Source organism: Balaenoptera physalus (assembly GCF_965194825.1).
Source record: "Balaenoptera physalus genome assembly, chromosome: 12".
Classification (NCBI taxonomy): domain Eukaryota; kingdom Metazoa; phylum Chordata; class Mammalia; order Artiodactyla; family Balaenopteridae; genus Balaenoptera; species Balaenoptera physalus.
The window spans coordinates 96,860,150-96,886,063 of NC_138897.1; the positions used below are offsets into that span (position 1 = coordinate 96,860,150).

At 54.3% G+C, this 25,914-nt stretch overlaps 1 protein-coding gene across 5 annotated transcripts in view; it reads right to left on the bottom strand.

Annotated features, from left to right (window-relative positions):
• Window positions 1-436: 436 nt before the first annotated feature.
• Window positions 437-25,914, bottom strand: part of GOLGA3 (golgin A3) — a 43,979-nt gene continuing 18,501 nt past the window's right edge. For 4 of the 5 annotated variants that reach the window (XM_082417643.1, XM_082417639.1, XM_082417640.1 and 1 more), the window contains exons 8-24: window positions 23,525-23,727; window positions 21,041-21,178; window positions 19,258-19,419; window positions 18,619-18,987; window positions 17,757-17,834; window positions 16,742-17,005; window positions 15,591-15,685; window positions 14,655-14,877; window positions 12,069-12,212; window positions 11,221-11,418; window positions 10,258-10,374; window positions 8,216-8,355; window positions 7,500-7,632; window positions 7,155-7,277; window positions 5,867-6,031; window positions 4,414-4,577; window positions 437-3,902 (exon numbers count right to left, since the gene is read on the bottom strand). In XM_082417643.1, coding sequence (XP_082273769.1) covers window positions 3,686-3,902; window positions 4,414-4,577; window positions 5,867-6,031; window positions 7,155-7,277; window positions 7,500-7,632; window positions 8,216-8,355; window positions 10,258-10,374; window positions 11,221-11,418; window positions 12,069-12,212; window positions 14,655-14,877; window positions 15,591-15,685; window positions 16,742-17,005; window positions 17,757-17,834; window positions 18,619-18,987; window positions 19,258-19,419; window positions 21,041-21,178; window positions 23,525-23,727 — 2,933 coding nt within the window. In that variant the 3' untranslated portion in view covers window positions 437-3,685. The remainder of the gene's footprint in view (window positions 3,903-4,413; window positions 4,578-5,866; window positions 6,032-7,154; window positions 7,278-7,499; window positions 7,633-8,215; window positions 8,356-10,257; window positions 10,375-11,220; window positions 11,419-12,068; window positions 12,213-14,654; window positions 14,878-15,590; window positions 15,686-16,741; window positions 17,006-17,756; window positions 17,835-18,618; window positions 18,988-19,257; window positions 19,420-21,040; window positions 21,179-23,524; window positions 23,728-25,914) is intronic. The other variant, XM_082417642.1, reaches the window with a different exon arrangement.

A 25,914-nucleotide genomic window follows, 5' to 3' on the forward strand; every position in this document is an offset into this window, starting at 1 on the left:
GAAGGCAGGTGAGCCTGGAGAGCCACGAGGCTGCGCCGCGGAGTCACGGCCCCACTGCTGCAGGCCAGGGACAGTCAGTGGAGGCCGGGGGCTGGACGACGCTGGAAGCGCGCGTGCAGCGCGTCCGCAGCCTCGGGAGCGGGTTCCCTGTGAAGGAGCGTTACTCCTGTGAACGCTTCCCACCTCCGTACTTACTGGCGTGTGGTGACAAGTAAAGTGCGGGTGAAGAAGGAAGAAACATGGCGAGACGCTACACTCCTGCTGTGGTCAAAAGCAGCCACAAGAAGTTAGATTTCACAGCCATCTTAAACTCTGGCAGAACAATAAAATTCTCTTAAGTTATCTGAACAGAGTTGGTAACAACATGAGATAAAAGTTACTCCCAATTATGACAAAATATATATATGAAAATGAAGGCACCCCAAGGAAATATAAAAATCTTTAACAAAAAATAGTTTATTGCACAAAATTCAAGGAATCCCCAAGCACACTTAAATTTATAAAAAATCAACATGCTTTTTAAAGTTACAATTCATTGTGCATGGTGACACTTTTCCCCTGAATAGCCCCAACCTGAGGACTCCCTTTTAATGAGGAAACTTTTATTAAACATGAATAACTTAAAACCACCGAGTTTTCTAGATCCTCTGAAGCATTCCCGTCAAGGATCCTATCGTAACCTGAGACCACCATACACTGAGAGGCACCCTGCGGGGAGTGAGTGAACTTGAGTGAGGCCCCGAGACTCTCACAGGCCCCGCCCTGTGCACATCACGGCCCCTGGGGATGCTCCAGGACATTTCTCTTTCAGATCCGCTGGTCCCTTTCACTACTAGCAATCTTTACACACATTTAATTTTTGTTAAAAAAATACTCAGAGAAGTAGGAATATATGTCATGGTGCCCTTGCGGGCCCATGGCTTTTGCAGTATCCCTATACCAAGAAAAGTCTTTAAACTGAGGAGGAGTTGAATGAGAATTTTCCTAACGCAGCATTCCACAGGCTGTCTTCCTCGAGGCCCACCCTGGCACCTGGACCCCAGGCCAGAGTGTGAGCCAGTTTCACGTCTCATCAAAGACACTGCCTGTTACACCTTCCAAATAGTAGAACAAAGGCATGTAAATCTAAAAGATCCGTGGCATCCATCTGATGTGTACCGTGGAAAAATCAACAATAACCACTCGCAGTAAGTTATTTTTGGAACATAAGAAAATCAAGTCATAACACCACAAAGTGTCCAAGCTGACATGCTCTCCAGTGCGGACACGACATACAGGATGAACAACATACACAAATACAGCGCAACAGCAAATGTGTTTCTACACATGCTCCAGAGTTGACTGCTGTTTTCCGTGAGGAAGTTCCTAATTCCCACTTCTGCCCACAGCGGAAGAATATTTCAAACGCTGTTCACTAAAGAATCAAGCTCTGGGAGACAGGAGCACCAGTAAAGCCTCAGAGTAAAAACCCGCAGCAAACCAAGAGCAGGCGATTCAGTCCAACCTCCCCCTTCAGGGTGATTTGTTAAGGAAGCCCGGACATAAGGGCCCCTGATTGGGAACTACAGGCCAGACGTGACAGCACGAGGGGCACACACAGGACATGGGGGTGGGGGGGCAGCCAAAGCGCTCAGGCCAGAGGCAGGCCGGGCGCGCACAGAACTAGAGGATGAAGCTGGCACAGGATGACAGCAGGAGCCCAGACGAGGCGCTGCTGCTGGAGGCGCACGCACGCACACACGCACACGCACGCACGTACACGCGCACGTACACACGCACACACATGTACACGCGCGCACACGCACGCACACACACGGAGGGTGACTCGACAAAGGAAAAAGGGGCGGGGAACAGAGATTGGCTTTCTCTTGACGGATATACTCAGGATTCCTTTATCCTTTCCTAAGGAAGAAGATACACTGTGATTTTCTGGAAGACCTCAGCAAGGAGAGAGAAAGCAGCTACAAAATGAGGCTAAGTGTAATTTCTTGGCTCTAAAATTAAAACAAAAGATATCGCAGCCAAAATAAATAAGAACATAAATTACCATTTTTCTTTTCCAATGGTACGAAAACAATTTTGTCAAAAACGATTTCCAACTTAAAATGAAGAGTAGAATAAAGTTTTCAAGTATAGTTTCCAAGATTAACCCTGTACAAATGATATACATATTTTAGAAGTTCCAATACTTGCTGGGGAATTTTTTTAAACACTAAACATCTTTGTGATTAATGCTACTTTAATCTTATCAATTAACCTTCTAACAGCATACTGTGAGAGAACACAAGCAGATTAAAAACACCACGCTGTTTTCTCCACAAGAGAGACCCAGGTGATGCGGTGACACGAGCGTGTCTGGCCTTATCAGTAACACCGCAGACTTCATCTTCAGACCAGCCGACCTGCACAGGGGGCCACACAGACCCGTTCTCTCTCTCTCTTCTCTAACTTGGAACAATAAACATTATTTTAGATCATCTTAGCAAACTAGGGGCAAGCTTCCAAACCTCGAGTCTCACAGTCACTCTAGGCGGGACCTCACACACTTGGGGTGTCTGATTTCAAATAAACCTCAGGAGACCCTCCCATGCTGACCTGCCCCTTTCGCTGCTCTCCAGATGAGAGGGTCAAGGGCCTCCTCACCCTTCTGAAGGCTCTCACCACACAGAGGCCAGCCTATCTCCTGACGGCCACACAGGCGCTGGTGGACACTGCCACACGAGGGCAAAGAAGTGTGAGGCCTGGGGAAGCCCTGCTCCCTGGTTTGGAGCCTGCGGGGGCCCTGGCCCTGCTCCTCCTCCTCGCTTCCCCTCCCCTCCTCTCTCGAGGCCTCTCCCCACGCCTCACACGTCAGGTCGGCATGTGCTGACCGGGGTGTCTGTGTGGGCGTCCTGGTGGCCATCAGGCCCGCCTGGGGGTCGGCCACGGTGAGCAAGGCCATGCAGGGCCAGGGGTCAAACAGGGGGGCGTTGTGCACTCATGGCAAGGAAAGACCCTCAAAATAAAGTGAAACTAAAATAACAAAGAACTTCTGCCTAAGAATATTTGGCTTTAGAAGGTAAATAAAATAATTACATTTCTTAAAACATAATTTTCTGACATTCCTAAATCCTACAAGTACGTTACTTCCTAACTGCAGATTTTCAAAAGGCAATCAATAAAAAAAAAATTCGGGTCATTCTTAAATAATATGAGCATATACTTTTTAAAGATTAGATTATGATTTCCGGTATTTATATACACGTTCTATGGAGAGATGGCTATTGAAAACAGAACAAAATAAAATAAAAACCAAAGGTGCAAACGAAGTCTCACTCCTGCAGGGAGGAAAGCTCTTTCTGAATCAGACAGGAAAGTGAGAAGCCAGACGCAGCCATGCAACGCCTCCGCCAGCGACCGTCCGAGAGCAGCGTCTACGGTCAGGCCTAAGATACCTCCTTCTGCAAATAACCCTTCAGACACATTCAAAATGTCTCACTGAGACCTAAACTAGGTTTTTAAGATTTGGTCACTTCGTGGGAAAAGCTGGTTGTGACCTGCAAAAGACTATCATCAATTCTCGACTCTCGTTCTGTTATTCTACTCCTTGTAACGGCCTACGCAAAACTTAACTTTCATCTCTTAGAAAGACACAGAGCGCACAGTCAAATAAATAACACGGAGAAGAGAGCACTCCTGCGGGCAGCTACAAACACTCGGGGTGCGGATGCTCGGCGGGCACCACTCCGAAGCGCTCCCTCGCGGCCCTGCTCTGACCGCGCTGCTCCGCGTCTCCTCCGGGGTTGGCGCGATCGCCCGGGCGGGAGGGGCTGGCGGGGTCCCCCTGCGTCCACGAGGACAGCGACTCGTGCACAGTGACCGCGTGTGCCTCCATCTGGCGCTGCAGGCTGTCCATCTCCTGCCTGGGGAGACAGGGGAGGCGTGCGGTCAGACGAGAGCCGGGGGCGCTGTCCCCCCACAAGAGACAGCCGGCCACCTCGGACCCAGCCCTGACGGCAGGTCGCTCGCGCACACCCTCGGGGGCCCGTCGGGCCTCTCTCCTGGGACAGCACGAAAGGGACTCTGGGCATTTTCCTGTGCACCACACAGAGGCCGACACGCCGATCGGGGAGAATGTGGGAAAGACAGAGCCGAGGGTCTGTCCTGCAGGGCGTCCGCTCACAGGGCCAGAGCCACACCTGCCCTCGCCTCAGACACGGGCCTCCCACTGCCCGGCGCACAGGGTCATTTAGCTCCGGGCAGCTCCCACCTTGCAGATGGAGGGAGAGGCACGGGACCAACCCACCGCCAAGAAACACCACGGAGCCGCTCGCCTCTGCTGGACGTGCGGTGCTGGCAACAGGGAAGATTCTTCCAACTGAGACCTGCAACTTATTTGTAAACACTACGAGATGGAGCCCAGAGCAGTCATACTTGAGTTGCTGGAGGCAGCTGTTGAGGTTCTTGAGGGGCTCCTTGCTCACGGCAGGTGGGGGCCGCAGCAGCTCCTCCAAAAGCGAGGCCGGCACGGGGCAGTCAGGGATCTTCACCGGCGTCACGGGGCTGGAAGAGCTGGCTTCTCCCTTCGGCTCCTTTCTCTGTTTTTAAAAGCACACAGTTAGGGGCTTCCCCGGTGGCACAGTGGTTAAGAATCCGCCTGCCGATGCAGGGGACACGGGTTCGAGCCCTGGTCCGGGAAGATTCCACATGCCGCGGAGCAACTACGCCCGCGCGCCACAACTATTGAGCCTGCGCTCTAGAGCCCACGAGCCACAACTACTGAAGCCCGTGTGCCACAACTACTGAAGCCCGCACACCTAGAGCCCGTGCTCCGCAACAAGAGAAGCCACCGCAATGAGAAGCCCGCGCACCACAACAAAGAGTAGCCCCAGCTCACCGGCAACTAGAGAAAGCCGACACGCAGCAACGAAGACCCAACGCAGCCAAAAATAAATTTTAAAAATTAAAAATGAATAAATTTATTAAAAAAAAAAAAGGCACACAGTTAGCTCTCCCACTCGGAGGCTGACGCCCCTGCCCCTTCCCCGAGGGTCCCCGCCATCACACGTGGTCTTTGAGGCGCCTCCCCAGCTCCCCTCGGGCTTCTGGGGAAGCACCTCCCACTCGTTCTAAATTGGCAGAGCTGGCAGCCACGGGGGTTCAAGAAATGTTGGCTGAATAGAAAACTTTCTTCCTAATGCATGAACCAAACACTACAGTCCTGGCTCCTCAGGAGGCCGGAGCTGCCGAGAGCCCCCTAAATGACAGCTCATGGTGGGAGCTTTCCAGAGAGACCATGGCCTTGACTCCGAGTTTCCGTAAGAAATTAAGTCAATTTTCCAACTCATAAGACTCCCCTTCCTAGGACTTCAAACTTTTTCCACAGATAAGCAAACCGTGCTAAATAGTAAATAAACCTCTGAATCTGAGTGACTTCTTTGCACCTGAAAAATATTTACATAGACTGAGTAGAACAACAGATGGTGGGTAAACAGATAACCTGAACAGAGCTCATGACGGCTGCTTCGGGGTCCCCGGGCCCCTGAGCCTGTTCTGGCAGCTGTTGTGTCCCAGCTGGTCTCGCCTAGAGGCCCAGGGGCTCTTGTTAACACAAGCAAACCATGCCCTCATTTGCTTTATAAAGCACAGTACAATAAAATGGCATCTAAATTCATAGAAAGAGGCAAACATTCCGTCGGAAAGAGCTCTAAATTAAAAAGCTTTGGCCTGTGGTCCAAGGAGAACAGCCCATCATCACCTACCTTCACACAAGCGTCACTCTGTGTTGGTTAATGTAACCCTGTGACTGGTGACTGACTGGAAAGCCTGCCAACCTCCCGCCAACGCATCTCCGGAGGCCCCACCAACCGCCCGCTGGGCCCCGTACCGTCTTGGCTGCTCCCCGCCGCAGGTCCAGCTTGAGCTGCTGGTTTTGCTGGAGCAGCGTCTTCATGTTGCTCTTCAGTTCCGACACTTTAACTTGAAGCATGAATTTATCTTTCTGGGTCAGGGACAGATCTTCCCGTACCATCTCCAGCTCAGATTTAATATTCTAAAGAAAGTGAAGAAGTCATAGATTTTTAAAACTGAAAGGTCTTGGGCTTCCCTGGTGGCGCAGTGGTTAAGAATCCACCTGCCAATGCAGGGGACACGGGTTCGAGCCCTGGTCTGGGAGGATCCCAGGTGCCGCGGAGCAACTAAGCCCGTGCGCCACAACTACTGAGCCTGCGCTCTAGAGCCTGCGAGCCACAACTACTGAGCCCGCGAGTCTACAGTCCGTGTTCTGCAACGGGAGAGGCCACCACAGTGAGAAGCCCGCGCACCGCAATGAAGAGTAGCCCCACCTTGCCACAACTAGAGAAAGCCCGCGTGCAGCAACGAAGACCCAATGCAGCCAAAAATAAATAAGTTAAATAAATAAATTTTTTTTAAAAGGTGGTAAATGTATAACCCACATAAGTTTAAAAAAAAAACCTGAAAGGTCTTAAACACACTGCACAAATCTTAGTTTGAACGTCACAATTCCAAGGGGCTGGAACTCCCAGCCTTCGTGAGTCGCTCCCTCCCCCCGCCACTCCTCTCCAAGGGTCTACACTGCGGAGGATCCGGTTACAGTCCTGTCCTCACCGTTCCCGTCCACACTTCAGAGCCTCTGTCGAGGGGCCGCTAACATTCCCACGTCCACATCTGACAAGGAACCCAACCCTTGTTTAAACTCCAAGATCAGCTACTAGAATAAGCCTAACTGTCCCTACGACCGAACACAAGTCAGTTCTGGTTATCTCAAGCCGTCCACCTACAAGCAGGAATCCCAGCCTGAGTCACGTTCCCAACCCTTTCCTCGAGCAGTCAAGACTGTGCCGAGACTTCTTCGTAGAGAAGCTTTTCACAGATTGGCGAATGGAACTGTCTCATTTTTTGGACTTACTGAGATCCCGTTCCCGGGACACACTGCACAGCTCAGCCCAGGGTGGGGCCCTGGGGCCCTGCTCTCTGCTCAGCATCCCTCAGCTGCCTGACCTGGGCTTCTCTCTGAAATGGGATAATGTCTGCAGAGCCGTTTCGTGGGCACATTCAACCCACTGAACACTCCTGCTGTGCACCTAGCACGCTGCCTGGCACGGCCCAGGGGGGAACTGGTGGAGTGCTGCCCGGGGCGCTCACACGACCCGCACCTGCGACGACTGCTGTACTCCATCCAACTCCTGTTTACTCTGCCGCTCAGTCAAGTCCAGCTGCTGCTGCAAGGACTGGATTTCTCTCTCTTTCTGATCCACCTCCCATTTGAGATTTTCCATCTAGAGAAGGGAAAAAGTCACACGACCAAAAGAATTTTAAAATGGCTTTCATGCATTATAACATTGCTCTAACTATATCTCTCCATATCATTTAATATCATACTTAGAAAAAATAAATATCCCTTTCCAAGAAGGCAGGGAATGAAGTGAATGTGTCAACCAGCAGAGCCTAGCTCTGCAAGTCCTGTTAACTGGAGATGTACAGCCGCGCCGGCGGGTCACCTCTTGGTTTCCTGCGGGCTCTTTGCTCAGCTGCTCATCCAGCTGCTTCTGCAGGAGCTGGAGCTGGGTCCGGGCCTCTGCCAGCTCTGCCTGGAACTGTGCTATTTCCTGGGAATGTTTCCCCTCCTGAATCCTAGCATAAAAAACAAGAAAGAGTGAAATTACAGCCTTCTTCCAATTACCTTCCCACTCAAAAATGTTGTCCGTCGAACGTTACATGTCCCGGGTGACACGCATCATGACAGAAACTCCCGTACTGCTCACCCTGGGCAGGGACTGTTCTAGGAGCTCTGCCATGCACTAGCTCAACTAATCCCCACAAGCCCCGGGGAGGGACGCTTCGTGAGCCCAGTTCACGGACTACGATGGGAGGGACCGATGCACGTGCAGTGCCCAGCACGTGTGCCTACACGTGTGCGAGCCGAGGCCACCCCAAAGGGAGCCCACGGTGAGCACTGGTGCTGAGCACAGCCCCCCGGGCTCTCTGTTCTCGGAGAAGAACCAGCAGGGCACAGGGTGGGAGCACACAGCACCAGGGTCAAAGTTTCAGACGTAAGCTGTGGCATCCTGAGACAGCAATCGGATCTCTCTCTCCTTCTTAGATCTGCCTGCAGAATACTCAGCGATTTGCTAGGACACAGGGGACCTGGTGCATTGAAGGCACTAAGCGGAGATGGAGACGGTGCTGGCGCCCGGCCCCGCCCGCTCGCACTCACTGGAGCCCGTCTGCCTCCGCCTGCAGCCGCTGCACCTCCTGCTCCTTGGCCTGCAGCTCCTTCTTCACCTCGCTCAGCTCTAACGTGGCAGCCTTAAAATGGCGGCGGTTGTGCCCCGCTTCCGCCTGGGCGGCAGCAACCTGGGAAGAAGGACACGGCGTCATCGAGGACAGAGGCACAGCCTCGCAGGATGTGCCCGGGTTCATGGAGGCCGCCGCCCAACCCCTCGCATCCTAGCTGCTCTTGCAGGCCTTCCTTCCAAAGCCTTCCAAGGTCCCCGTCAAGGATGCAAGTACTGAACACACGCTTGGTCTGCAAGCGTGCAACGTGGCAGCAGCACCTGCTGAGCGAACAAACGTGTCCAACTTTCTTGGTCTGAGTAGTTGTTACAGTCTTCCTCAAGTGTATCTGCCTATTTCTTGTTACATGTATTCATCACTCGTGTATCTGGGAGGAATCTACCTTTCCATCGTACCATCTAACTGTAATAAAGCTACTGCTCATTAACCATTTAGGATGTAACTAGCTTTTTCATAGTTAACAACAGCTTATCTCAACGTTTCTGAGAAAACAAGCAAATTCTCAGAATATAACGAAATTTTCCATTTTCCTTTCCAATAGTTTAGTTTTCTTGTCTAATTGCACTAGCAAGCACTTCATTTCAAAGAAGTTTAGTAAAAATATTTACAGTATATGACAGATGAATATAGAAAGAACTCATACATGAATGGAAAAAAAACTCCAATAGAAGATATTAGCCGTGGTTGTCACTAGGTAGAGATTCAAGATGATCTGTACTTTAATCTCCATGCACACTAAAAATTTTTACTAGCATGTACTATTTTTACAATCAAGACAATCAGACCAAATGCACTTAGAGGAATAAATAAGCATCATTTACAATTACTGCCCTTAAAAAAAGAAATCAAAGTCAAATATACATTATCCCCCCCAGCACTTTCAGTTAAAAATCTCCTAGTTACAACGTCTTTAAGGTGAGAATAAAACTATTAAGTGATACCTGAGTACAGAGCAAAAGATAGGAAGGTGGGCATAGAAAAGTAGGGAGTGTTGCTGACTCAGTTTGGAACCATTAGACGTGCAGCAGCTCCACGCACGGATAAAACATCAGCTGCAGGTGAGGCAAACGTGGGTCAAGAATAAGCCAATAATTGTTCATGTTCAAATATTCTTAACATATCTTAAAACTAGTTCTACTTGAAAAAAATGTCTTACTGTCTCACCCAGGAAATAAAGAACTATTTCCTTCTATCTCTAGTGTACTTTCGTGGAGAAATTCTTAAAGAATGTGGCAAAGCCCAGGTCACATGCACCTACACACGCACGAATGCGCCAATGACAAACATCTTCTGGGCATCTGCTCTGTGCAGGCACTGGGGACATGAGGGTAAACAAGCCACAGACCTCGTCCCAGGAAGCTGACAGTCTAATGAGGAAAGAGCTGTACAGAAACCACAGACGAGGCATCACGACAGTAAAAATTTTAAAGTGCACGGCCTGAGGTCCACTCTAGCTCGCAGGGTGGCCAGGGCAGGCCCCTCTGTGGGACGAGCCACCTGATGCACTGGTGAACACCTGAGCATGGAAAGGAGCAGCCAGGAAGACTGCTCCAAATGCAGAACATGGCCATGGGTCTCCAGAGCCACCTTTCTTGGTTGCATTTTTAACACAAATAAACGTATACTGTTCTGCAGTTTGCTTTTTAACTCCACACTACGTGCAGGGCATCTTTCCCCAGTAAAATATGTAGCTACGGAGCTCTGTGCACATATCTTAGAGCCACACGACGGCACACACTCTTCCACTGATGAGCACAGGGTGGGGGCTCTCTCCAGCCTCGCTATCACCAACCCCACAATGACACCCCGTCCTTGGACACGTCAGCAAAGGTATTCACACGCTAAGTTCCTGGAAGGGAACTCATGTGTCAAGGGTACTAATTCTCAGTTTTCAGACATTTAAAGATTACATCCCAGAGGCTCTATGAGGTTGCAATCTGGAACCGGCTGGAAGCCACACACCTGCTCCTCGAGGCTGTGCACCGTCACCTTTTCCTTCTGTAGCGCGGCCTGCAAGGCCTGGACAAGCTGCTTCATCTGGCGGTCCTCCTCCTCTTTGCGCTGCAAAACTGCCTGCACCTACAGCACATTCCAAGAGTGGTAAGGAAGTCAGGACGTCAAATTTCCAAAGCCTGAAGAGCCGTGGGAGCAAGCAGGGGCCGCTCTGATCAGTGCCACGCGGGGGAGTCGAGCGTCACGGGGGCTCAAGACATCGTGACATGTTGCCAACAAGGGTACAAGCCAGGAAAGGAGTGAGAATTCCATCTCTGGAGAACGCCGTTAGCAAAACCGAAATCTCAGATCACAGGAGTATCATCAATCATATGATCATATTCAAGCATCTCGTTAGAAACCCAAAAGATGCATATAAACCAAGGGTTATCAACGCAATCGCCTCCGTGGCAAGGCTGCCCGGGGCAGGAATGGTGGGAACTAAGGAAGCGCTCTCAAATCTGGTGAATTCAAGGCATGGGCTGGGATGGGCTGCTGAACGCCATTTGAAGACTTCCCTGAAACACCCAGGGGGGCTGCAGAACTGAGGAGCTAACAACGGGGTCTGCAGGGAGAGCCCCGCTGGGGTTTGAACCCCAGTGCTGAATCACAGGAGGCCCTCGGGTCAGAGTCCCTTACGTGCAGCATGACTGCCTTGAGCTGGGAAAGGGTCCCCGCTACCCCCCGGGAGTCGCCCGCCCACAGGGAACCTCATGGGCTGAGCCTAGTCCCTCCACAGCTCAGCTGCGGGGAGACACAGGCGCCCCGGACCCACCCCCGCCTCAGGGCTGGCAGAGGGGCTGCGACTCCAGCAGATTCTCTGGCCTCTACCCTGCAGGTGGCTGTGGTGACCAAGTGCAGACCACACAGCCGAAGCCCTCGGAGGGCTGCCCGGCCTGCAGCAAGTCTCCTGCTGCAAAGGAGTGTCCATACCTGCAGGTTCAGCTGGACCAGGTCTGCTTCCCTCTTGGCTAAAGCTGTCTCTAAGATGCCGTTGTGTTCCCTCAGGGCCGCGCTGGACTGTCCGAGGCCCATAAGCTTCCCTCTCTCATGCTCTAAGTCCAGAGCCAACTTCTTATTCGACTCCTCAAGGCACTTTATCTTCCTCCTGAAGCCTCTGGACTCTTGCAGCTGAAATAAACCAAAGTCACCGTGACGTCAGGGAGTTGCCCATTCTGGCTCGTGGAGCGCTCGCACACCAGGAACTGAACAGCTACCGCCACCCGCAAGAACGCACAGGCGAGCACTGCCCCGGACACGAGGGCCCTCGCCTCACAGCTGGGAAGGCTGCCGCGGCCACGCCCCTTCTCTCCTGGACCCACAGCCGACAGCCCCGCCCTCCCCCGGGCACCGTGGGCTTGTGGAGTAGCACACCCAGGGTCGGAGCCCAGGCGGGCCCGGACTGAGTGTGAGAGACAACTGTCAACTGTGCACGCAGCCCCGCGGCTCCCGACAGCCACCTTGGGACCCTGCGCAGAGCCCTAGGTGACACCACCACGCTGCTCGTGTGGCACCACCCGAAGCCACGACCGTCTGGGCCTGAGAGTTACGTGGAGTTCCTCTAAAGGGTCGAGCCCCTTTGAGCCGGGTGTCTCGTCTGCCATACCGGAGAGGCAGCGGGCACAGCGGGCCCTGCTGCAGCGCATGCGTGTGGGTGTCCGGCGGGGCGGGTGCTCAGAGACCCGGGCAGGCGGCCGACGGCCCCAGAAACGCAGAGCGGAGGCCGAGCGCCCGGGCCAGCGGCAGCGCCCCGCACGCGGGGCTGCGCGGCGTCCGCCTACCTCGTCCTCCAGCTCCAGCACCCTCTCCCGCTGCTCCTCCAGTTGCTGGCCGGTCAGCGCGATGACCTCCTGGAGCTCTCTCTCCAGCATCCTCTTGCTGTGGCCCACAGCCTGCAGCTCCGCCTCCAGGGCCTGGACCCGCTCCTGAGGGCCGGGACGGAAGGTGGGTTTGGTCACGGGTCCCGCCACGTAGCCCGGCTCGGCACTGACGGCGCGAGGCTGCGACCACACGCGACAGGTGATCGGCTCTGCAGCCTTCCCTCTCCCTTACAGGGCGCAATCAGCTACCACATAGCCCCACACGGTAATGACTCACAAACTAACTTTTTCACTTAATGCTTTGAAAACACAGAAAGATAAGAGCTACCAATTACCATCTGTGGCAACTAAGCTGCACCAGGCACGATGTAACCAATGCCACACGCGTGTGCATGCACACGTGCTCACACACACACACACTCTTCCTGCTGCTGCTGTGGGGCAGGTGATGATCTGAGCCCCTCACAGGTGTCTCTCCACAGAACCGTCCTAATGAGGGAGGCTCTACCATTTACCTCATTTCGGTCTCATTTTTTTTTTAATAAATTTATTTATTTTATTTATTTATTTTTGGCTGAGTTGGGTCTTCATTGCTGCGTGCGGGCTTTCTCTAGTTGCGGCGAGCGGGGGCTACTCTTCGTTGCGGTGCGCGGGCTTCTCATTGTGGTGGCTTCTCCTGTTGCGGAGCACGGGCTCTAGGTGCGCGGGCTTCAGTAGTTGTGGCTCACGGGCTCTAGAGCGCAAGCTCAGTAGTTGTGGCGCACGGGCTTAGTTGCTCTGCAGCACCTGGGATCCTCCCAGACCAGGGCTCGAACCCGTGTTCCCTGCATTGGCAGGCGGATTCTCAACCACTGCACCACCAAGGAAGCACCATCGGCCTCATTTTTTTTTACTTTTTAGTTTATACTGGAGTAGAGTTGATCAACAATGTTGTCTTAGTTTCAGGTGTACGGCAAAGTGATTCAGTAACATATACATGTATCTATCCTTTTTGAAATTCTTTTTCCATTTAGGTTGTTACAGAATATTGAGCAGAGTTCCCTGTGCTGCACAGTAAGTCCTCGTTGGTCATCCTCGGCCTCCGTTTTACTGAGGATCAGCAAGGTGAGTGAGCTGCCTGAGACCCCACCTCACCAGGGCCGAAGTACAGGCCGAACCAGGATTTTGGCTCTCAGGCTGTGCTCCTGCCCAGCTGCCACCGGCTGTGCAGCAAGGGGGTGACAGACTGCATGGCAGTGACACCCACTGCTGGTACCACGTAAGTCACAGAATTAGAGAGAGATTTTAAAGTAAAAAGGAAATTGCAATTGAGTAAGTTCTCCCCCTCCCAATGTAAAAAGTAAGCATGTGAGAGGGCATATTGATTTTATGTATTTTGACAAAAGAACACCACGCTATGCTACAGTGTCCTCCAACTTACGAATTCTTAAACTGAGAGGAGACAGAAACAAAGATGAGAAAAAAATACGATTACTAAGCATAAGGGAAGTGACTCAAATCGGTGGGTAATAAACAAAACGCAGAATTTTATACCCACTAACCAAAGTAAAAGGAGGTGGTCAGATCCAGACTACAGGGATCTGGGGACCAGGACACTCGTGACTGACAGAGTGACAGTGTGACGCCCAGAGGAGACCTCAGAGCCTCCACCACATGCATACACCCCCTCCACACACACACACACACACACACACACACACACACACACACACACACACACACACGCGTGCCCGTCCCCCCACCCTAAACAATAACCCAAAGCAAAAGGCTCTCCCTCGCCTCAGGACGCCGCGGGGGGAAGAGCAGTTCCAGCGGCTCTCAGCCCTCGCCATGTGCAGGTCCCTCTTCCTCCTGGACCCGAGCGTTTCACAGGCACTTCCCTCCACTACGTCGCACATGCTGTCCCTCTCAAGGGCCATCTGTCGGCAGAGCCATCAGCAACCCGCCCTCCCCTTGGCGCTGGCCTCCGAGACGCCTCCCGTCGGCTCCTGCACTGGGTTCCCATCACCTCAGCTACCGTCACAGCCTCTCCTGGCCTCGGGTCCTCCCGACAGGACAGTGGCCAGGTCTCAGCTCACTCTCTATCACACGGAAGGTGCACTCCAAACTCCCCGACCCCGGCTCACAGCCCCTCCAGCCAGACCCCTACTTGGCCCCGTGCCCCCCAAAGCCAGTGCACAGGAGCAGCGCTCTGCTGAGATGCCCGCCGTCACGCGAGACCAGTTCAGACGTCACCTGTCCAAAGGCCGTCCTGGACCCCTCGACCCTCACCCCGAGCCCTCGCACCCCACGCGTGGCACTCACAGAACCTCCTCCCCAGACACGAGGGGGGCTGGGGCCAGCACCCCGCACGCGTTCACAGGGGTCAAATGCAGCGTCAGAGCCCCTGGTCACATTGCTACCGCGAGGAATTCTGAAGAAATGCTGCCCACACGTTGGCCCCACACCGCCTTTCTAGACCCTCCTAGGACGGTTTCGGAGGGGAGGTGCCTGTACATGTCATGCCCCCGCAGCCCCCTGCACCGGCCGAGTAGCCGGGTTACCCACGTGCAGGGTGTGATCGCCGCCGCCACCGCCGCTGGCCGCCTGGGCTCTCAGCTGGCTCAGCTCGGCCTCGGCCACCTCCTTGGCCGCGAGGGCCTCCTGCAGGCGGCGGCTGAGGATGCCCACGGCGTTCTCGTAGGCCTTGTGCTTGGTCTTCACCTCCTTCTGTGCGCTGCTCAGGTCCGAGCCCAGCTGCTTCAGCTTCCGCTTCTGCTCGGTGACGGCCCTGGGGCGTGGCAGAGACAGCAGCGAGTCTCAGCTCACCCCCGACCACGTGCCACACCCAGCAAAGGCCAAGTGCGTCTCCATCCAAGCTCCACCCTCCTCTGCCCCCAGCTCCACCCTCTCCAGCACTGCGCTGCCCAGAACCCAGCTCCCCGGGATGTGGTCGGTGGGCGTCCCCTACAGAGCCCAGCACCGTGCTTTCATCTGTCCTGCTCCCCTCTTGGAGGTGCTTAAACCACCTTGTGGAGACAGAGAATAGTCCTCTCCTCCCAAACAGAAAGGCTTCCAGCGCTCTTCCTGATCAGCAGCAAGAAACGCAGCACTCAGGCTCGCAGTCAGCCAGCGGCTGACAGAGCAGGGCGGTGCGGGACACGCCGCGGGGGTGAAAGGCCTGGCGCGGCCGGGGGAGGACGAGCACAGGTGCCCACCCCGGGCAGGGCGCTAGGGGTGCGAAGGGCGCTGCAACAAGTGCTTGACACGAGAAGTCAAATGAAAACAAAAACAAACGGGGAGTGTTTGTGAAAGGATGTGTTAGCACATCCACGTGTAACCGTCAGATCACGACGGAATCACTTTTCCAGCCTTAAACTTGGGCCCTGACTTCCTAGGCCAGCTGTTGTAGACCGGCGAGGGCTGGACAGACGGTGCTGGGGGGGACCACACGGCTCACACCCCCGCCCGGCCTCCCGCCAGCACACGCCCCGCGCCGCGTACCGCGTGGCTTCGTGCTGCAGCTCTTCTATTTGTTTCTTGAGCACCTCGTTGGCCTCCGTGAGAGCAGCTACCTGCTCTTTATCGAACTGCAAAGACTTCAAATAAAGGGAGGAAAAGACAAATGAGGAGTGCCAAACCTTCCACCTGAAGCCCAAATGTCGGAGTGGCTTCCTCTCAGGGCCGCCTTGCAGGGCACGGGCTTTGAGGCAGACCCTGGCCGAGGGCCCCGCGATAAATGGCCATTTCACAGAGGCCGAGGGTCCCGCACCGCCCGTGTCAAGGCCGCTGGTGGGACAGGCGGGAAGAGCTGCCAACGAGAAAGCCTCAGGCGACGGCTCCCACCCGGTCCCCTCCCGGGCTTCTCCCAGCGCCTCGGGGTGGCCTCGCGCCCCCTCCTGGCCTTGCCCGCTGCCCCGTCTCCCCCTGTGCAATGAGCATCGTCCCCCCAGGACCGGCTCGGCCCTCGCAGCCGCGAGCCCCACGTCCCGCAGCTGCGGGGGTCCCACCAGCCCCTGGCTCCCCACAGCCCCTGGGCCCTCTCGTCCCGCCTGCACCCTCATGGCTCTCAGCTGTGGCCTCCAGCCTACCTGCCTCCCTGGACCCTGCCCGGCCCTCCGTCGGACTTCTGACATGTCACACGTAAGACGGAGCCCTCAGTCTGACACCCTGCCCACCGCTCTCCCCAGGTCTACCGCCTGCCTCAGAAACGCTCCTCAGCTGCAGGCATCTGGCCTGAGGTCTCCCTCTCCCCGGTCCCATGCCAGACACCCTCAGCGGCACGGCCACCACTGTCTCTCACAGACTCCGCCGGCCACGGGGGCCCTGGTGCGTGCACAGCAAATCCGGCCCCACCGCCCTTAAAGCCCGGAGCCCAAAGCAGCTGCTGCAGGCGGCCCGGCCCACGTCCCCTGTGCGCCCGGTCAGCCCCACGGTACTCCGTGCCCCCTGCTGCCTCTCTCCAGCGCCCACTCAAACGCCGGCTCGGACTGTCTCAGTAGCCCCCTCACGGCTCTACTCCGCCTGGATCTGAGCTCCAGGAGGGCCTTATTCTAGCCTGTTTCTCCAGAACCTCTCCACGGACCCCGCCCTGCCCACCGTACAGCCCCAGGCCCATTCGGCTGAACCTTCACAAGTCAAAGGCGTCCCCAGACCTGTAAGTGCGTCTCCATCTCGTCGCGCTCCCTCTGCGTGGCCTGCAGGTGCCCTTCGAGGTCCACCACCTGCTGACGGGCCTGGGACGCCTCCCTCTGCAGACGCAAGTGCTGCACCTCCACGGCCCTCTTCTCCCCTTGCAGCCTGACGGCCTCCTGCCGCTGCCCCTTCACCTCCGAGTCCAGCCTCCTCTTGGCGGCCTTCAGCTCACCAATGAGCTGGTCTTTGGAGGTGGCGTCCCGGCGGTAGGCCTCCACCATCACCTGCCCAACAAGCCGGAAGCTGCAGCCCGCGGGGCGGGTCTTCCAAGGGGTCAAGCAGTTTAAACAAAAATGCTCACCACTTATCTATATATAACTTTCTGGGGCTAAAGATACATATTTCACCAAATCTGAGACGCCGCTCACTGAGACACATATCTAAGCAGGACTGGGTGATGGACAGGGGAGCCATGCCAGCCGCTGGGGGCCCTGACTGCTTCACTTTCTCGGGGGAATGTGGCCACTCCTTCCCGCTCCACTTGCCCTGCCTGGCTTCTGACAGGCACTCCCGCTCGCATCTCAGTGATAAAACCCACCACCGCTTACAACGCCCTCGGTTGCCCTTCCTCAGACCCTTGGTGGTGCTCTGCACTCATTCCTCAGACAGCAGAACTGGCTTCACTAATGTGAAGTGCCCTATTTCAGTGCTGGATCGTGGTGTGATTTTATTCAAAGCAACGTTAAGCAGGAGGCCCGGCCGCTGTGGAAACAACACACACTCACTCTGATGTGCCAGCAGGGCACGATCTGCATGATACGGATGCCAACACCCCCCGAAAATGCACCTGACTTCAGAGGTATAAAAACGGGAGGGGTGACGAGTGTACCTCAGAATCAGTGAAGTGCCTTAAAAAAGCTGGAGTCTAGTTGTTACCTTCCTCTCGAATGATTTCCTTCCAGTGAAGAGATTAAACGTACAGGATTTTCTTCATGCGCTTGTTTCACAGAAAGAAAACCAACCACGTGTTCTTACCTTCTGTTGAAGAAACTGCTCCTTTATCTTCTGCGCCTGCTTCTTCAAGGAGGCAGCTTCTTGCTGCAGGTGCTCCACCTACGAGGGACATGTGTGCAGACATCACACTGGTGGCTCTGGGCAGGCCGCATGCCTCAGGGGGACACGTGGGCACGGAGGCATCAGTGACCTGCCTCCGCGCCTCCTGTCCTAGAAGCTTACAGACGGGTCAGCACCTGCAGAGAAATCACACCTACTTCCTGGAGGGAAAACATGCCGACTTCCTCTTGTCCTCGACGCTCATGGAGTGGGATTCGAAGACAAAACCATTCCCGACACTAACTCTACTTCCTCCACACCCTGCAGCTTTCTTGTTCCGTCTGTATTTGTTTACTGTTCACCCACATCATAGCATGGCAGCTCCCGGGTGTGGCGTCCTAGGTCACGTGCGCACACACCCAGACCCTCGGCCGTCTCTCCACCCTCACCCACCGTCCTGCCGACACGTCCAGGGGGTTGCACTGCGGTCAGGCAGTCAGGAAGGAAAGAACCAAAGTTCCACGCTGCTTTTGCCAAGTCTGAGCTCCTCATCATAGGTGCACTGAAGCTGGTGTTTCTTGGCAGATTACTTTCAAAGCCTCAAACAACTCGGTTCCCAGTTCTCAGCCAGGTACCTGCACACCCAGCCACTAACCTAGGACCGGAAGTACCCCATCAGCTGCTGTGGGCCCCTTCCCCAGCTGAGCCCTGGGCCCTCCCCTGGAAGTGTTCTTCCATGTTTCAAAAAAAGAACCAAACAAACAAAACAAAGGACCAAACAATGAGCGTTACTTCTTGTATATGTGATTTCCACTCATAACAAAGTGACAGCAAACTGCATTACCTGGCTGGACTTGATGGCTAGTTCCTGCGTCAACTGCTCTAAAGTTTCTGACGTGTCCTGAGCACCCTCTTCCAGGCATTTTGCGTCTCTATCAGATTGCTCCCTGCCGCTCTGGGCTGCCTGCACAGCCACCTCCAAGACGATCTTCTCGTTCTGCAGGAAACGGATGGCATCGTCCCTGGCGGCGGCCTCCCCCTGCAGCTCATCCAGCCTGGCCTGCAGCTCATCGCGGTGCACCTGCAGGTCCCCGAGGGCCTGCTCCCTGCTCTGCAACGTCTCCTGTGTCGAGGTGAACTGCTTCAACAGGTCCAGGTGCTCCTGCTGCAAAGCCTCAAGCTGCTGGTCTCGCTGATGCAAAGTCAGCTTCACCTAGGAAAAAAGGAACCATAGTCAATGCAACCGCGCTTGAACGAAAACACCGCGTGCTCCAAGAGTTTGTACTTTTTCCGTGCTTGGGTTTTAAACAGTCTGGACCGACGCTCTGGAGGCAGCCTTCTGCGTAAAGCTGCAGCACAGAAGACCACGAGCTGAAGCGAACCCCCGCCGGGTCTGACGACATGACGGACAGACCAGCACAAGCGAGCCCCGTGCGGCTGGCCGCGGCCCCAGGGCAGCGACACGAGCCCCCAAGGGGCTTGCCTGCTCCAGCTGCTGCTCCAGGGCCGCCGCTGAGGCCACCGTCTTCTGCAGCTGCTCCTTCTCATCTTCAAACTCCTCCAGCCTCCTCTGCAGGTCCTCCTCCACCATCGTCTTCGCCTCTTGAATCTGCACAAAGGCAGCTTCCTGGTCCAACATGTCAGCCTGGGCCCAGAAGACAGAGCATTTTTTAAAAAGCAGGATAACCTGTAGCCACAGCCTCAGCGGGCAAACCCCCCACCCCTGAGAGAAGCCATCGTCCCCGTCACCATCCTGTCCGTGACACACAGACAGGGGGCCCGAGGGCAGAAAGCTGGTGCCCTCCCACTGCCAAGACAGGCCACCGGCCGATTCCTCCACCCATGCTTCCCCTGCTGACCCTCGGGCCTGGCTGAAGAGAGAAGCAAGCAGACAAGCCAGTTTTAAGAACTGGGTTACAGCGGTGAACGAAACCGCCACAGCCGCCGCCGCCGCCGCCACCTGCACGAAGACAGGCTCTTCGGGGTGTAACACACGGCACATTCTCTTTCATAAGATTACTTTTTTTTTTTTTTTTTAAAGATTATTTATTTATTTTTGGCTGCATCGGGTCTTAGTCGTGGCACGCAGGATCTTCACTGAGGCATGCAGGATCTTTCGTTGTGGTGCGCGGGCTTCTCTCTAGTTGTGGCGTGCGGGTTTTCTCTCTCTAGTTGTGGTGTGCGGGTTCCAGAGTGCGTGGGCTCCGTAGTTTGCGGCATGCAGGCTCTCTAGTTGAGGCGTGCGAGCTCAGTTGCTGTGGTGCACAGGCTTAGTTGCCCCGCAGCATGTGGGATCTTAGTTCCCTCACCAGGGATAGAACCCGTGTCCCCTGCACTGGAAGGCGGATTCTTTACCACTGGACCACCAGGGAAGTCCCACAAGATTACTTCTGGATGCCACTTGGTAAGACTAGAGACCAGGGGCCGTGGGGCAAATATGGCATTCCTTACGTCCTGACTACGTAGGCAAGACCCAACATCTAGGAATTTTCTTAGGGAAAAAACATTAGCTTATAACTTAGAATCTTTTTAGTTCTTTGACCCTGAGCCCTTGAAGCATGTGTTTGACACAACACGACTGTCCTTCATCATCCACGTCATCCGTGAGGACAAAGGAGCACGTGCAGAGAACTGGGGAGATGGGAGACCACAGTCACAGAACACCGACCTTCCGTGTGACCGTGAGGTTCTTGGAGCACACTGCCAGGATGCTGTGTACCCCTTTTCTTCTTTACTTTTCCCAACAAGCCTATTAAGTAGGTATTATTATCCACATTTAATGAAAAGGGAACAAAGCCCAGAGAGCTAAGATATTAAGTCCAGGGTCTCACAGCTGACAAAGAACACAGGTGAAAGCCACTGCATCTCCCTACCCTGGGATAATCCACAGAGGCGGCTGGACACGGTCCTAAGCAGTCCACGTGGCTTTTGGAGTGTGAAATGGTAACGCAGGCTGGGGCCGGAACTGGGCAGTGCAGAGGAAGGCCCCGGTTACCTCTGACAACGCAGAGACGAGGGAGGGGATGGGCGCACAGGGAACACGAGGAACAGAATCCCGAAACCTTAAATCGCTGCACGTGGTTCAAGGGAGTATTTTAAAAGATACGCATACGTACGCACGTATGTAGTACTAATGTTTACGTATAGCTGTATGTATTGGTATATTTTCCTAACCTTGATCAATGTCAAAAAAAAAAAAAAAAAACACAAACCCCCAAACCCCAAGACAACACTGACACACCGCAGCCCCAGAAGCACAGCCCCACCTCGATGCCCTGGAGCTGGGCGGCGATGCGCTCCTTCTCCTTGATCGACCTCTGCTGGGTCTCCGTCAGCTGGTGGGACAGGGACACATTCTCAAGCTTCAGGTGCTCCAGGAGGCCCGCCTGGCTCATCTGTCCGATCTTCAAAGGAAAACACCACAAGTCGAAGGTTGCTAGATTCCAAGCACAAGCACAGCCCAGCCAGTCCCTGAGGCCACCAGGGTGAGGGTCTCTGTACAGCGCTGGCCCCCGGGAGGGCCGCTCCCCAGGACCACCACCCCCGCAGGGCCTCCCTGCCCACCCTCCTGGCAGCCACCATGACACTCAGGCCATCTGGGTTCTGTGTACCTAAGAGGAGCCAGCCGGCAGCCCAGAAGTCAGCGCTCATCACCCCCACGACGGTGCGGTTTGTGGCAAGACCTACATGACAGTTCCCACTGAAGGGGCATCCCTGAGTCCAGAGGTGAGGGGCCTCATCTGGGCGGCAGGGACAGCCAGGAATCTGCCCATCGGATAAACTGACCCACGGCCAGACACACCTTAGGCCCTGCCCTCTCAGTCCCCAACTGTCCTGGTCACGCACCGGGTTGACCCTGGCCATTCCCAGGAAGTGGCACTGGCATCCGCCCCGGTCTGACCTAGGCCGTGCAGACCTGCGAGCACGTCCCTTCCAGAGCCGACATGAACGCTCCTAGACTTACAGGTGCCTGATGCGACCAGAAGCTGTGAGCTTCAGGGTCTAAGACCGAAGCTGCCCAGAGCAAGGAAAGGCATCATTCGCTGGGACTTCATCTCAAGGCAACAAAAGAATAAAGACTACCCTGCGTTCTTCTCCGACCTGAACGTTCCTGGGACACTTCTATGTTACCGGAAAAAGAGGGCGAAAGTGTATCACACACGGTAATTAAGGAATGCTGAACCTGGGTGTCAAAGGTATTTGAAAAAAGCAGTTATGGTTCTCAAACTGCCATTCCCTTGGACTTTTTCTCCATTTCTGTCTTCCAAATGCCATTTCTGACTTAGCTCAGGACATAAATCTGGCTTCTTTAAATATTTTATGCCTCAAATAAATGCACGACAGCTTCAAAATTCCATTGACTTGCAATTATTTCCAAGCACACGGTAAGCAGAACAAACGCTTATTTATACTAAGGACGTATTTAAGCCAGGTCCTCTAGCTTAAAAAATACACAACATAAGGACTTCCCTGGTGGCGCAGTGGTTAAGAATCTGCCTGCCAATGCAGGGGACATGGGTTTGAGACCTGGTCCGGGAAGATCCCACACGCCGCAGGGCAACTAAGTCCGTGCGCCGCAACTACTGAGCCTGCGCTCGGGAGCTCGCGAGCCACAACTACTGAAGCCTGTGGGCCTAGAGCTCGTGCTCCGCAACAAGAGAAGCCACCGCAATGAGAAGCCCGCGCACCGCAACAAACAGCCCCAGCTCACCGCAACTAGAGAAAGCCTGCGTGCAGCAATGAAGACCCAATGCAGCCAAAAATAAATAAATAAATAAACAAATAAATAAATAAATAAATATATTAAAAAAATATATACAACAAATTTTTTAAAATTCTATTTTGTATATTTGTAGACTTTAGATTTTTTTAAAAAGAGCATTTGGTGGAGTTAGTACTTTACATCCTCTACTTGAGAAGTAAAGTTTCAGTATTTTGAATACTGTAACAAAAAAGGTACAATATTTTACCTGGATAAAAAAAAAGTGGGGAGATAAAATAAAACCCACAGCAAAATTCAAAGAGAAGACAGGCTGACCAAGGCACCATCAGCACCCTCACAATCGGTCCAATTAGTGCAAACGCTGAGATTTGGAGCAAAGTGCATTTCAGCATCTTGCCTACTGCTCCCGAGAGCACGCCTCGGCCCCGGTCACCCTGCAGACCTGGCCTCACACCTGCTCCCACTCAGAATCAGAGGCTGACACTCTGGTACCCTAACAACACGGGAAGAAAGCGAGGATATGGGAAACGAGTGTTCTCTGGGAGGATCTGGTGACCAGGCAGCTGGAGAGCTCTGCCAGGAGGTGGCATGTGCCACGCTCTGTGCACGTAAGAAACGCGCCACAGGAGGCGGTGACGGAGCGGGAGAGCCGGGGAGCAAGAGACCCCCGCAGGCGTGGATTTGACAGCTGGGTTCCAACGACAAAAGGCGACCCCACAGAGGGGGCGGGATGTATGACTCAGAGCGGGGAACACAGGACGTCCCAGAGAGGGGGGTTTTAGTATTTAAAATGCTCAAGCAGAAGCTGTGAAACTCCCTGTGTCAGAAGGTCACAGAAGGCAGTGACCCCTCCCCGCAGGGCCTCCCTGCCCATGCGGTGGGGTGTGGGCTAGACAGGTGCTCAGCAGATTTTCAAAAAACGTATGGGTGAAATCTAAACTCAGAAAAGTCGCTTCAGTTTAGGGAAAAAGCAAGTGTTCCACACCAGATGTGCAGCATGAGCCGCCGGCCACGGCAGGGGCTGTACCTGGATGTGGGCCATCTCGCCCTGCAGCCGGACCCGGGCCTCCTGGGCCAGGGCGAGCTGCTGCTGGTACCACTGCCGGACACTCTGCAGGGACGCAATCTCGGCCTGGGACGCCTTCAGCTTGCTGGTCAGCGTCGTGCGCTCCAGCTGCACCTGCTGCAGCTGGCTCTGCAAGGCTGTCATCTGCTGCCGCAGGTCATGCACTGAAACAAGCAAGCAGAGACGCTCAGGGGAGCCCGGCCGCGCCAAAGGTCCCGTCAAGCCGGCTCCGCAGACAGCGGCGCACGCTGGGTCCTCTCCTCCTCGGCACGACGCCTCATACGCAACCGCAGGCGCCGAGCCACAGCCCCCGGGCATCCTGGTTAGGGTCTGGTCACTGCTCTCAACTGATCAACACACAGCCTTGTTTTACGTGTGCTTCTGCTGAAAGACACCTTGCTTCACTTTCTGTTGATTCATTAACGCTGAACTGACAGTCGACAGCACTGTACCTCGTGCCTGCGCGAAGCTTGTCTATCACCCGTGTTTTCTCCACAAAGCACACCACGGCCTTCCTGCACTTAGGAACACCACACAGTGTTTGGGGTTAATCGTAAAGAGCAAAACCACCCCAAAAAGCACAAAAATGCAAAAAACGTGGCACTAAATCAACCATTAAAGGACACTTGTGGTACAAGAGCTGAACCGAGAAGGCTGAGCCTTTTTGCACATCAGGTGACCCCAAGGCTTCTCTGCTCTGCACCTATCTGCAAATGACCGGAAAGAGCTGTGAGTACTGATGGGGGTACAAATACATTTAGTGAGTCGGAGAATTCACAATTAGCAAATCTGCAAACAATGAGATCGACTGTGTGTCCACAACGAACGTTGCCATGGGAGCTTTCTGGCTCGAGACTTTGGCATGATGACGTCTGTGAGTCATCAACAAGCTCAAGAATGGTATACACACTAAACCCCGCCGGTCTGCTGATACAGTCAACACTGTTGAGGGCTGGGCGGGAAGAGGAGCAGACAGGAAATCATGGCAGAAACCCAAATCGTAGTACAAACAAAACCAATCCATTATTTTAAAAATAAATTACACCAAGTATTTAAGAAAACACTTATGATTCTAATGATAGTTTCCAAAAATTTAAAACAGAACTAAAAAACACAATAGGATCCATGACCCCTGATGTGAAGCCCTTGGGGACAGATGTGCCTCAGAGCTCAGAGCAGTGGGGCCTTCGGATGGCAACAGCAGCATCTTCCCTGCACCCCCACGTCCCCCAGCCAGCAGACACGCCGACAGCAAGGCGTGGGGAGGCCGGCATGGCGCTGGGCGCGGCTCAGTCTGCTGCCTGCCGAGCTCTGCTCAGGCCAGGCCTTGCAACCCAGAGCAATACAGAACTTCTTGGATTTTATAATTTTCTTAAGGGATTGGGTATCATAAAATGCTCAGAGACTAAAGTCAGTCGGCTGTTTTATTCCTCAGCTGGTGCTTTCCCCCCGCCCCAGGATCCGGATAAAGTTTTTGCCACAGCGGTTTGTCACTTTTCCTTTATTTCATCAGATCTGAAACCTCGTCTCACAAGCCTTACGGCAAAGACTCCACGTCGGCAGACGTGGTCCTTCACAGCAGCCCCGCTGTGCCCCGCTCGCGTCGCTCAGACGCCCAGACCTCGGGGACGAGAACGCCATCTCTCCAGCCTGCACTGGAGGACCAGGGTCTGGGCTGACACGCCCTGGGCTCTGAGCGCCATCCTCCCACCCCCTCTCCCCCTCCTCCTGTCAGCACAGTGAGATGTCGTGAGCCCACAGACCACACTTCTTGGCGCCGGCCAGGTGTGGAGCATGGGCTCTGGGAATGGAGTACATGCCCCCAGGATGAGCAGAAAGCACGAGGGAAGGACACACAGGTCCGCCGTGCCTGGCCCACCAGCAAGGTTCCCTGACTCCACCGTTCCATCTGTCTATCGTTCCAGAGGGGCTTCCCACAGGGATCCAGCTAGACCCAAAACCTGAACGTATGGAAGGGAGAATAAAGATCTACTACTCAACAGTTTAAGTGTTGCTTTTAAATATTTTAAATGGCACCTGCAATTCTGGAATAAGCAGGCAGATCTAGCCCCCAAACAACAATGGACTGAGAAGGCAGAGGAGTGGAAACGATTACTTCTGACAGTCAGGGGTCCAAAGTCCACTTCTAAGACCTAAGCCGCCCCCCTGCTGCGCATGCAAAAAACATGCAGAACTCCTCAAGCTGAACCAAAAACAACACTACTTTAGGCAAGTGGACACTTCACGTATAAATCAGAAGGGAGGACAACCCCCAGCACGCTGAGGTGACAAAGGTCAGTCCTCAGAGCAGACGAGACACCCCCACCAGGGGCACAGCCCCGGGGCGCCTG